Source organism: Heterodontus francisci, chromosome 4 (assembly GCF_036365525.1).
Source record: "Heterodontus francisci isolate sHetFra1 chromosome 4, sHetFra1.hap1, whole genome shotgun sequence".
Lineage (NCBI taxonomy): Eukaryota > Metazoa > Chordata > Chondrichthyes > Heterodontiformes > Heterodontidae > Heterodontus > Heterodontus francisci.
Genome location: NC_090374.1, coordinates 45,163,025 through 45,175,387, shown reverse-complemented (window position 1 = coordinate 45,175,387; position 12,363 = coordinate 45,163,025). Strand labels below are relative to the sequence as shown.

The 12,363-nt window shown below is 41.7% G+C and overlaps 1 protein-coding gene across 1 annotated transcript in view; it reads left to right on the top strand.

Annotated features, from left to right (window-relative positions):
• LOC137368658 (uncharacterized) overlaps positions 1-11,807 on the top strand; it is a 54,391-nt gene extending 42,584 nt beyond the window's left edge. Inside the window, exons 8-9 of the mRNA XM_068028800.1 lie at positions 5,103-5,220; positions 10,587-11,807. Of these exons, the coding sequence (XP_067884901.1) occupies positions 5,103-5,220; positions 10,587-10,829 (361 nt within the window). The 3' untranslated portion in view covers positions 10,830-11,807. The remainder of the gene's footprint in view (positions 1-5,102; positions 5,221-10,586) is intronic.
• Positions 11,808-12,363: the final 556 nt, after the last annotated feature.

Sequence of the window (12,363 nt, the reverse complement as noted above, 5' to 3'; positions counted from 1 at the left end):
AGCAAGGGTCCCAGCACGTATCCCTGTGGTACACCACGTGTCACAGGCTTCCACTCGCAAAAACAACCCTCGCCCATCACCCTCTGCCTCCTGCCACTAAGCCAACTTTGGACCCAGTTTGCCAAATTGCCCTGGATCCCATGGGCTCTTAACTTCTTAACCAATCTCCCATGTGGGGTTTCTGAAGTTCATGTAGACTACATCAGCTGCTTTACCCTCATCTACACATCTAGTCACTGCCTTGAAAAATTCAATCAAGTTAGTTAGACACAATCTCCCCCTGACAAAGTCATGCTGACTATCGCTGATTAATCCCTGCCTCTCCAAGTGGAGACTAATCCTGTCCCTCAGAATTTTTTCCAATAGTTTCCCTACCACTGATATTAGACTCATTGGCCTGTAAATTACCTGGTTTATCCCTGCTACCCTTCTTGAATAATAGTACCACATTCGCTGTCCTCCAGTACTCTGGTACCTCTCCTATGGCCAGAGAGGATTTGAAAATTTGTGTCAGAGCCCCTGCTATCTCCTCCCTTGCCTCACATAACAGCCTGGGATGCATCTCATCTGGGCCTGGGGATTTATTCACTTTTAAGCGCACTAAAAAAGCTAATACTTCCTCCCTTTCAATGCTAATATGTTCAAGTATATCACAATCCCCCTCCCTGATCTCTACACCTACATCGTCCTTCTCCATAGTGAACACAGATGAAAAGTAAGCAGTTAAAACCTCAATTATGTCTTCTGGCTCCAAACACATTGCCACTTTGGTCCCTAATTGACCCTACTCTTTCCCTGGTTATCCACTTTGCCTTAATATACTTATAAAACGCCTTGGGATTTTCCTTTATCTTGTCTGCCAATGTTTTTTCATGTCCCCTCTTTGCTCTCCTAATTACTTTTTTAAGTATCCCCCTACACTTTCAATACTCCTGTAGTGCCTCTGCTGTTTTCGGCGCTCTGAATCTGCCATAAGCCTCCTTTTTTTTCCTTATCTAATCCTCTATATCCCTTGACATCCAGGGTTCCCTGGACTCATTGGTCCTACCCTTCACCTTAACGGGAACATGTTGGCTCTGAACTCTCACTATTTCCTCTTTGACTCCCACTGGTCTGATGTTGACTTTCCTACAAGTAGCTGCTCCCAGTCCACTTTGGCCAGATCCTGTTCTATCACATTGAAATCGGCCTTCCCCCAATTCAGTACCTTTATTTCTGGTCCATCTTTGTCCTACAACCATAACTACCTTAAATCTTAGAGTTATGGTCACTATCCCCAAAATGCACCCCCACTGACACTTCTACCACTTTTCCGGCTTCATTCCCGAGGATTAGGTCCAGTACCGCCCCATCTCTTGTAGAATCAATTACTTACCCAAAAATCAATCGCTAAAGTTAAGTCACTACAATCACACCTTTTGTGATCGCCTGTTTAAGTCCTGGGTGAGGACGTCAGAGTCTTCAGATATTGTCCAATACATCATATACTAAGTGTTCTAATCGTTGGTTTAGACTAGACAGTTAAAACCTGTGTATTCCAATAGAAAATTGCTGACTAGCCACAGGTGTGGCCACAGCAACACCATTTTAGCCACACGCACTCGTTTTAGTAGAAAATGCCTTACACACGATACAGGTAAAATATACTTTTTGTGTATCTACTTAGTACACATACGTCTATCACTATTCTGTGCAAAAGTTTGCAGTCTTTCTCTTTCACGAAAGATTGATATTCTGAAATAATTTATCAGACACGTCACATCTTAGCCCAGTTTCTACATGTTTGCCCAGCAGTTGAGTGGTACTTTAACTTCATCAGTGATTGCTGAGAACATTGACTCTCAACTTGTCACTTCAAACCTGCCCCGCTCGCCACCAAGAAAGCATTTGGATCCTGCTTACCCTTTGCCGTGACGTGCCCTGTTGACACTGTTCATTATTGGTTGGGCTTGCTTTCTTCTGTTCTAGAAATGTAAGTCTTTCTTTTCTTTAACGCCTTTCACAACTTCAAGACATCCCAAAGCACTTTATAGCCAATGGACTACTTTTGAAGTGTAGTTACTGTTCCAGTGTAGTTGACTTGGAGTGGTCGTTCTGATTGGCTGAGCTGACTACAATGACAGCTCCTTTCTCCATGTTATATTGCTCTGGTGCTCAAATCTGGCATTTCCACACATATTACACACTTTTAGCAGAAACCAAGGAAGTAAAGCACAAACAATCAAAAAAAACACACAACTTGGCTTTTTGTTTTGCCATTTAATCAACAAATACATAAAACAGTTAATGTAGCAATCCATATACTGTGCAAATATTGAGATTCAGTGAATCCAATGATTGGGTGTATTCATTTTTTCTTTGTTTCCTTATTAAAAATACAGTTTGCCATATCTGGATTCCCGAATAGCCACATTGGCTAGTGGCTAATGTATTGGATAATAGTGGTCTAAATGATACAGAGCCAAATCGCACCCAGATTTGATCACTGGTATTTGACTCTGCTTGTAAACTTCTAATAGCTAATTTTGTTTTTTTTGGTTTTGGACTAGAAATGGAGTGGCAAAATACACAGATCTGCTCTGTTACAAAATTTTTACTTGAAATCCATCAGTGCCTTCTACAGTATGTTACTTCATTGTAAACTACAGATGCAAAATTAATGACAGTTTAAAAAAAACACACCACAGTTCTGGTCTCTTTCTAACCTGTTTTCAAGCAGGCATAATTTAGTTGTGGTTATTGCTGAAGTTAATAGAATTTAACTTCAAATATTTTTTAAAAGTCTTAATATTTTGTATAAGAGCCCCCCACCCCTGTAATCAGTGAGTTAAATCATTACTTGCTTGTGCAAAAAAGCCTACAATATGTTTCTTGATATCTTCTGCTTATAACAGAACTGTCTTTGGTGTAGGAGAGAGTTATGCAATGTGCTATGTATGGTGCAATCAATCTTATGTATGCTTTGGAGAGTTATATTTATTTTAGTCTACGTTATTTGAAGTTCTCTTTGGACTGCCTATGCCAATACAAATCGTTTAAGGATTTCACATCAGGACTTTTAGATTCTTCACTTAACTTGATTTAAGCAAATCAAAATAGTTGATGTAACTTTATTAGTGCAACACCATCAATCTCTTCAAACACTCATTAAGCGTAAGCACAAAAGAAATAGGAGCAGGAGTAGATTATATGGCCTGCTGAGCATGCTCCGCCATTCAATATGATCATGGCTGATCTTGGGCTTCAACTCCACTTTCCTACCCACTTCCCATATCCCTTGATTCCTTGAGACCAAAAATCTGTCTATCTCAGCCTTAATATCATCACTGGAACTCTCCAGGGTAGAGAATTCCAAAGATTCACAACTCTTTGAGTGAAGAAATTTCTCAGCTCCGTCCTGAATGCTCAGCCCCTTATCCTGAAACTGTGCCTCCTTGTTCTAGATTCCCCAGCTCGTGGAAACAACGTCTCAGTAGAATGAATGGATGAATTGAATGGTCCTCGAGATAATTACAGAATTTTCTTGTAGTACTTTCTTAATGTCACCAGATGTCACCAACACACTTAATACAGGGAAATAAAAGCAAAATACTGCAGATGCTGGAAATCTGAAATAAAAACAAGAAATGCTGGAAATACTCAGCAGGTCTGGCAGCATCTGTGGAGAGAGAAGCAAAGTTAACGTTTCAGGTCAGTGACCCTTCATCGGAAGGGCGGTGCAGTGGTTAGCACCGCAGCCTCACAGTTCCAGGGACCCAGGTTTGATTCTGGGTACTGCCTGTGCGGAGTTTGCAAGTTCTCCCTGTGTTTGCGTGGGTTTTCGCCGGGTGCTCCGGTTTCCTCCCACATCCAAAGACTTGCAGGTGATAGGTAAATTGGCCCTAGTGTAGGGAGGTGATATGGAATATGCCCCTAGTGTAGGGAGGTGATAGGGAATATGGGATTACTGTAGGGTTAGTATAAATGGGTGGTTGTTGGTCGGCACAGACTCGATGGGCCGAAGGGCCTGTTTCAGTGCTGTATCTCTAAATATAAATAAAATAATACAGGGAAAACTTGACTGGTTCAAAAGATACTATGGGAATAATTTTTACCTTCACTGCCTTGTTGCTAAAATGTGATACCAGGAAATTATCTCCAAGTGTGATCGTGTTTCATCGTATTTAAGCCAGTCTACCAGATGATGGACTTGCAACTTTCTATGGTAGTTGGAATTATTTCAGCATCTGTTGGCTGTAAATAGCTGGCAATTATCAGTGGAGCAAATGACATCCCCTATGTAGATGAGGCTGGAACAGTGAATGAACCATTAACAGCAGAATTTTGCACCTGCCTGTCAGATGCTGTTTCTAATCCAGTCTGTTTGCACATGGAAAGAGTGAAGTTACCATGCTTGCTTTACTGTGCATGCTATGTGGCATATGGAAGTTATTTGACTTTTTTTAGGATTTTCTTGTTACAATAAATTTTGGATTATCTATGCTTGTAGAATTTTGACACAATCTAGATACTTGATTTTTTTAAGTCCCTTTGGTGCTTCCTCTGATCCAAGATACTGGTGCAAGAGAGTCTTTTTTTTTATAAAGCGCCCACTTTCCCGGAGAGGTGCCCTGCATATGGAAACCAGAGCATTTGTGTATAGGAGCTACTTCGGTAGCCACATATGATTTCAATTTATTTGTGAATCTGCTGCTGGGAAGGTGGGGTAAGTGCATTGGCCATGATAGACTTTGACTCCGGTAAATTGATAAAGTAGTGCACAGCCTGGCACTACTCTAGTGTTAGCTGATTTATTCTGGATGAATCTTGCTAGAAAGGTTTTTTTTGATTTGGTTGTATGCCATGGATTAAGTACCAGATATATAGCATAGCAACAGGACTAAAGGAGTCCACAGCTTGACCACTTCATTGTGACACACATTGCTAAAAGATATCTACAAACTTATGCATGTTACGTGACATTATTGCATGAAGGTTGCAATCAACGTTGATACGTTAGGCCACCTTAATAAAGAGCACTGCCCAATGTCACTTATGCTGTCTGATGACAAAACCATTCATGTTAGTGTCATTTTAAGAAATGTATTTGCTCTTTTAAATAGGTTCACTCTGTTGGTGATTACTGCATCCTGGACCTTTCTTATGATAAAGCTGCTGGTTACTGCACACCACCTGGAACGTGCAATTGAAGGAACAGTGTACAGATTGATAGAAGAACTGGTATGGCACATGGTTTATCACATCATAGGTTATAACTTATAACCATGACGCACGAATTCTAGTGAAGTATTCTACACTTTTTATGAATGTTTGAAATAATAAATATAGGAACATAATAAAATCCAGAACAATTCATCCCAAGTTAATTATTAGATCAGGAACTCCACCTAACTTGTCGATCCTCTATTTTAGAGAATACCTGCTCCCTTCCCTGGGAGGATAAAAATCAAGCAGTGCTATTAAGTCTCTCGAGAACACTGCATGATACATCATAATAGACATTGATTCTGCTCCTTTTGTAGAAGTGCTAATTGATCTAATTTAATACTGACAAGTGGGAGATGATGCATTATGGCAGAAGGAATAGGGAGAGGAAATATATACTTAATGGCATGGTTCTAAAGAGTGTGCTGAAACAGAAGGACCTGGGGGTGAACGTGCATCGATCTTTGAAGGTGGAAGGACATATGGAGAGCGCGGTCAGCAATACATACAAGATCTTGAGCTTCATAAACGGAGGCAGGGAAGTTATCCTGAACCTTTATAAAGCTCTGCTTAGGCCCCAACTGGAGTATTGCATCCAGTTATGGTCACCACACTTCAGGAAGGATGCAAGGGTCCTTGAGAGGGTGCAGAGGAGATTCACCAGAATGGTTCCAGGGATGGGGGATTTTAGTTACAGGTTTAAGTTGGAAAAGCTGGAGTTGTTCTTAGAACAAAGGAGATTGAGGGGAAATTTTATAGAAGTGTAGAAAGATTATGAGGCTTAGATAAGTTAGACAAGGAAAAATTATTCCCATTAACAAATGGTACAAGGACTAGGGGACACATTGAAAGTTTTGGGCAAAGGATGCAGAGGGGAATATGAGGAAGAACGTTATTATGCAGCAGTTAAATAGTAATGACCTGGAACTCACTGCCCACAAGGGCAATGGAAGCTGAGACAAACAATGACTTCAAAAGGAAATTATATGGCCACTTGAAGGAAATAGACTTGCAGGGCTATAGGGATTGAGCGGGGGAGTGAGACTGACAATAGCTTGAATCAACTTACCACTTTAGGAGTTTGTGTGTGTAATAGATATATTTCTAAACATGCTTCAGAGAACATATCTAGTGAGTGTTGGTAATGTTTACAGCAAGCGTGCTGGTGTTTTTAGTTTAAAAGTGTATTTCTGGAAAGCCAGGTAAGAATGTGGATTCTATGTCGGTACAGTACATCGGAGAGCTTACTATGTGTGTGTGTGTGTGTCTCTCTTTCCCGTCTCCTCCTCCCCCCCCCCCCCCCCCCCCCCCCCCACCAAAGGTTGTAAAATTTAGAAAATTCAGCTTTTTGGGTAACTTACTAATTTTAATTAATGAACTGCCACAGAAGAAGGGTCAGTGTGATGCCAAAAGATTGAGACAGCTAATTATAAGTGCATGCAACAAAGTTTTGGAAGGAAGCTAAAACCAGTGACATGTTAAAGCTACATATAAGATGGCACTACAGTGTAAAAAATAGCACAGGAATCAAGTCTGATGCAAGACAAATACTATTTTTAGACTATTGCAGTGATCTTATAATGAACGAGGAATTCAGTTTTGCACGATAACACCCACAACCTTGGTCTAATTATGGTGCATGGCACAGGGGAGTGCCTTGAAAAAGGATGGTTACAGAATGGTTTAAATTGCACGCCCTCATTCCTGTGCCATTTTTGTTCTAATTTTGGCTTCTTGCCTGATTTCCACAGAATGAAATTAATCTAAAAACAGATGAATTTCTGTAAAGGATCTGAAATTTTCCATTTAATAAGCATATGAATAATCTCGTTGCATTGCACTATTTTCTTTCACATTCAGTTATTGTCGCTGTTGTACGAAGCTGAGCAGCGCTGTAAAACTTAGTTAATTGTGCCTAATTTGCGTTGCCTTGGATCACACTGTGTGACTTCAATTGATGATCTGACTTCCTCTGAAACTCTGAACACAAGTGCACAGGCATCATGTACATCTCTCATTTGCATCTATGTGCCTCTGATTTCTGCAGTCTCTGGCTGAGCTAAGTGGTATGTAGCCTCAGAGTCCTGTTTGATCTTGAGCAGAGCTTAAAATCCCATGTCTGATCTGACACTGACCAATCTTGATTCCACTTCACTTCCAGCCCCACCAAAATCCTTATCTTCACCTTCATTACAATAAGAATTTATTTCTCAAATGCACTGCTCACTGGTTTCTCCCACCTCCACTCTTCAGCAACTCTTTGGCCCAAGTTCCCAGCCACACAAACCCATAATCTCGCAACCCCGGACAGCCCGCTTCTATCTCCTTCCCAAAATCCACAAACGGGACTGTCCCAGCAGACCCATTGTGTCAGCCTGCTCCTGCCCCACTGAACTTATTTCTTCCTATCTTGACTCTATCTTTTCTCCGCTGGTCCAGTCTCTTCCCACCTACATCCGTGACTCTTCTGACGCCCTCCGTCATTTTGACAATTTCCCGTTTTCTGGTCCCAGCCGCCACCTCTTCACTATGGACGTCCAATCGCTCTACACCTCCATCCCCCACCAGGATGGTTTGAGGGCTCTCCACTTCTTCCTGGAACAGAGGCTCAACCAGTCCCCATCCACCACCACCCTCCTCCGCCTGGCTGAACTTGTTCTCCTTCAACTCCACGCACTTCCTTCAGGTAAATGGTGTCGCTATGGGTACCTGCATGGGTCCTAGTTATGCCTGTCTTTTTGTGGGATATGTCGAGCATTCTTTGTTCCAGTCCTACTCAGGCCCCCTCCCCCAACTCTTTTTCCGGTACATTGATGACTGTATCGGTGCCGTGTCCTGCTCCCGCCCCGAACTGGAAAACGTTATCAACTTTGCTTCCAATTTTCACCCTTCTCTCACCTTTACATGTTCCATCTCTGACACTTCCCTTCCCTTCCTTGACTTCTCTGTCTCCATCTCTGGGGATAGGTTGTCTACTAAAATCCATTATAAGCCCACCGACTCCCACAGCTACCTCGACTACATTTCTTCACACCCTACCTCCTGTAAGGACTCCATTCCATTCTCCCAGTTTCTCCGTCTCCGACGCATCTGCTCTGATGATGCTACCTTCCATGACGGTGCTTCTGATATGACCTCTTTTTTCCTCAACCGAGGATTTCCCCCCACTGTTGTTGACCGGGCCCTCAACTGTGTCCAGCCCATTTCCCGCACCTCTGCTCTCAACCCTTCCCCTCCCTCCCAGAACCGTGACAGGGTTCCCTTGTCCTCACTTTCCACCCTATCAGCCTCCATATCCAAAGGATCATCCTCCGCCATTTCCGCCACCTCCAGCGTGATGCCACTACCAAACGCATCTTCCCCTGTCAGCATTCCGAAGGGATCGTTCCCTCCGCGACACCCTGGTCCACTCCTCCATTACCCCCACCACCTCGTCCCCGTCCCATGGCACCTTCCCCTGCAATTGCTGGAGGTGTAATACCTGCCCATTTACCTCCTCTCTCCTCACTATCCCAGGCCCCAAACACTCCTTTCAGGTGAAGCAGCGATTTACTTGTACTTCTTTCAATGTAGTATACTGTATTCGCTGCTCACAATGTGGTCTCCTCTACATTGGGGAGACCAAGCGCAGACTGGGTGTCCGCTTTGTGGAACACCTCCGCTCAGTCCGCAAGCAGGACCCTGAGCTTCCGGTTACTTGCCATTTCAACGCTCCCCCCTGCTCTCATGCTCACATCTCTGTCCTGGGATAGCTGCAGTGTTCCAGTGAACATCAACGCAAGCTCGAGGAACAGCATCTCATCTACCGATTAGGCACACTACAGCCTGCCGGACTGAACATTGAGTTCAATAATTTCAGAGCATGACGGGCTCCCCATTTTACTTTTATTTTTAGTTATTTTCTTTTTTACATTTTTTACAATTTTTTTTTTTGTATGTTTATTTCATTTTATCTTAGTTTGTTCACTTTGCTTACCCACTGTTTTTTTTCATGTTTGCACTTGCTGCTGTTCAATATTCAGTCCGTTAACACCTTATCTGTACTAATGCTTTGTCTTTCAACACACCATTAACATATTGTTTGCCTTTGCTCCATGACCTTTTGGTCAGCTATGTGGCCTTGTCCAATCTGCACCTTCTCCTTTGTTATCTCTTGCCCCACCCCCACCTCACTTGCTTATAACCTGTGACATTTCTAATATTTGTCAGTTCCGAAGAAGGGTCACTGACCCGAAACGTTAACTCTGCTTCTCTTTCCACAGATGCTGCCAGACCTGCTGAGTGGTTCCAGCATTTCTTGTTTTTATTTCATGTCCTTTTTTTTGTTCTGTTCTCTGGATTTGAGCAATGCTGGCAAGGCTGTCCATCCCAGCTGTGATTAGAAGCTGGTGGTGTACCACCTTAAACCACTAGAGTCTTTGTAGTGATGGTGCTCCCACAATGGTGTTGGATTGGGAATTTCAGGCTATTACACAGCAGCAACAATGAAGGAACAGTAATATACATCCAAGTCAGGTTGTTATGTGATTTGGGGAAGTTGGAGGCAATGGAATTTCCACAACATTGGTGCTTTTGTCTTTCTGTGTGGTAGAGGTCATAGGGGAAAGAGGTGCTGTTGTAGAAGGCATGGTGAATTGCTACAGTGCATCCTGTAGATCAAACGTTGTGCAGCCATAATGCTCCAGTGGGGTAGAGAGTGGATATCAAGCCCAGTGGCAGGGGTACTAATCAAATTAATTGCTCTGCCCAGGATTGTGTCTTCCTCATGCATCACTAGGCCTCAGCAAATTGGTTTTCAAGATCCTCCCCAAATTTGCTCCCTCAATGCTTGAGGTTAACAATTTTGTCACTGGTTAGGCCTTATTTGGTGCAGTTATCCCTATTTGACTAGCATGACCTTGAGATTAGTCTTGATGCTGACGAGCACCAAACGCTATGTCCCAGTCACAGCACCACTGAGTATTGCCAGCATTTGTGTTTATTACCTATTTATTGAGCAGTGGGTGAAGTGACTGAGACCTTCGGTCCTTGTTTTTGGTCACATCTTCTGACCAGACTAACCTATCAACACACACTCCTCAATAGTAAATAGTTACAATGGGGTTTTGGTGATCATCTATGGTTTGGTTTCTTCTGTTTCATATTTAGCTAATGTACTGGAGCTGGCCTATTCTATCACCAGGCTATTTTTTGAGCAGATTACAGTGGAGTAGATTCAGTGGCCTTATGATTTTCACAAATCTGCACTCTTACGGATTTAAAACCTATAACTAACACAAAACAATTAAATTACCCCATGGAGGTAAGCTTTCCTCTGCAAAAGTGGAAGGTTCATTTTTAAGCTGTGTGATAACTAATCAACATGCATTGTACAATTTCAGGCCGACCTAGCAGTAACTGGTCATGATCTTCGCTGCTACCATGACATTGTCACCTATTGGCGATTCCGATGCCTTCCTCCAACAAACCGTGGGATTTTGAACATCTTCGGATTAATAAGAGTCCATGATATCTCCTTTTACTTTCATTACTATAGCCTGCCAGTGATTACTGCATTGTGCACACCAGTTATTAAACTGTTACTTGCATTGAAGACCATCTACAGCAGGCCATATGTCTGCTAAACAGACTGTTAGAATTTTAACTTTATTCCAAATCAGATTGTATAGCTATTCAGCAATGTGAGGTCTATGCCCATGTCACTTTTTAAGAATATATGTAACTGTTTTATGATTAACTTTGTATTCTGATTTATTGAGTATTTCTTGTTTTGTAAACAACTAGAACATGGTATTGGTGTCAACGTGAAACTAATTTGAGAACTGACAGGTCTCATAGACTTGTTACTCCCTAGCCGGTCTGTATAACTGGCTTGTTTTAAAAGTAATGTACCTGTTTATTCTGGGCTAGCATTTTGACTTGTATTTTACGATACATTTGTGCAAAAGATTTCTGAATACCATCTTAAACTGGTCTTGACTTTGGAATAATTTAGATACAATTAGGTTTAATCATGTATTGCGCCTTACATTGGAACAGGAATAGGCCGCTCAGCCCCTTGAACCTGCTCCTCCATTGAATTATATCATGGCTGACCTGTACCCCAAGTTTAAAGGGGATACTTTGAAGTGTGATCAACAGAAAATGTGCACTAAATGTACCATTTTTATATTAAGTACAAGCTTGAGCACCTGAGCCATACAGACCAGGAAGGTCCAAAGTTTCAGTCCCTGGTCTGTGCTGAGTTAGCTGATCTTCACTACAATTAACTTTAGCCACTTGCATTGGGGAGTGGACAAATCAGTCCAGGTTTCCACTCGAGATTGCTATTCATTGATTCTTGCTGGTAGTGTATATGTGGATGTCTGGCTTGGGAAAGATTGGCTAATTTGTAACTTCCCTGCAATTGAATAATCTGCTGATGCTCACTAATTTGGGAAGCTAAATAGTGAATAGCTGAGAAGCTGAAATATGACCTGTTCATGCTGCAAATTTTGTAGTAGTATAAGCCTATAATGAAAACCCTAATTATCTTGTATCTAATACGCTAGTATAAAAATCGGATGGTGAATGTAAAGAAACTTGCTACATAAATGTACAATTTAACTGATCTTAAGTCTTTTGTCAAACTATTACACCATGAAAAACTCTGCATTAGTTAACTGATTTTAATGCATAATTACTCTCAACTTCAAACTTTCATTGTAACTGAGAGTCCATAGATTAGATGGAAAACTCAATACACATCCTATCTCCAATATGATTGAGTCAATATGAACAGCAGGGCCTACACCGTCTGCTCTATATTTAGACTTTTTTTTTGAGTCATTACTGAATATACAGATCTCTGCATTTGTTATAAAAGCATTGTACTTCACACAATCTGCTACCTATTCGCTTCCCTTCTTATTCCTAACTGCTGCTGTTTAGGGTTACCACATTCTACAATGGGGGAAAATGAACTGATTGCTACAATTTTGCTTTTTGTTGATTGTTCTGTTAATGATTTGATTGTTTATAGCACTTGGAAGTTACTGCCATTTTAGAGTTATCGATATTACTCCAGTACCATTATATCCAAAAATTTGAGGTGCAACTAAGTCAACAGTTTTACCTGGAATGTTAACATAGACAGAACTCCATGCTGCTGCTAAATTG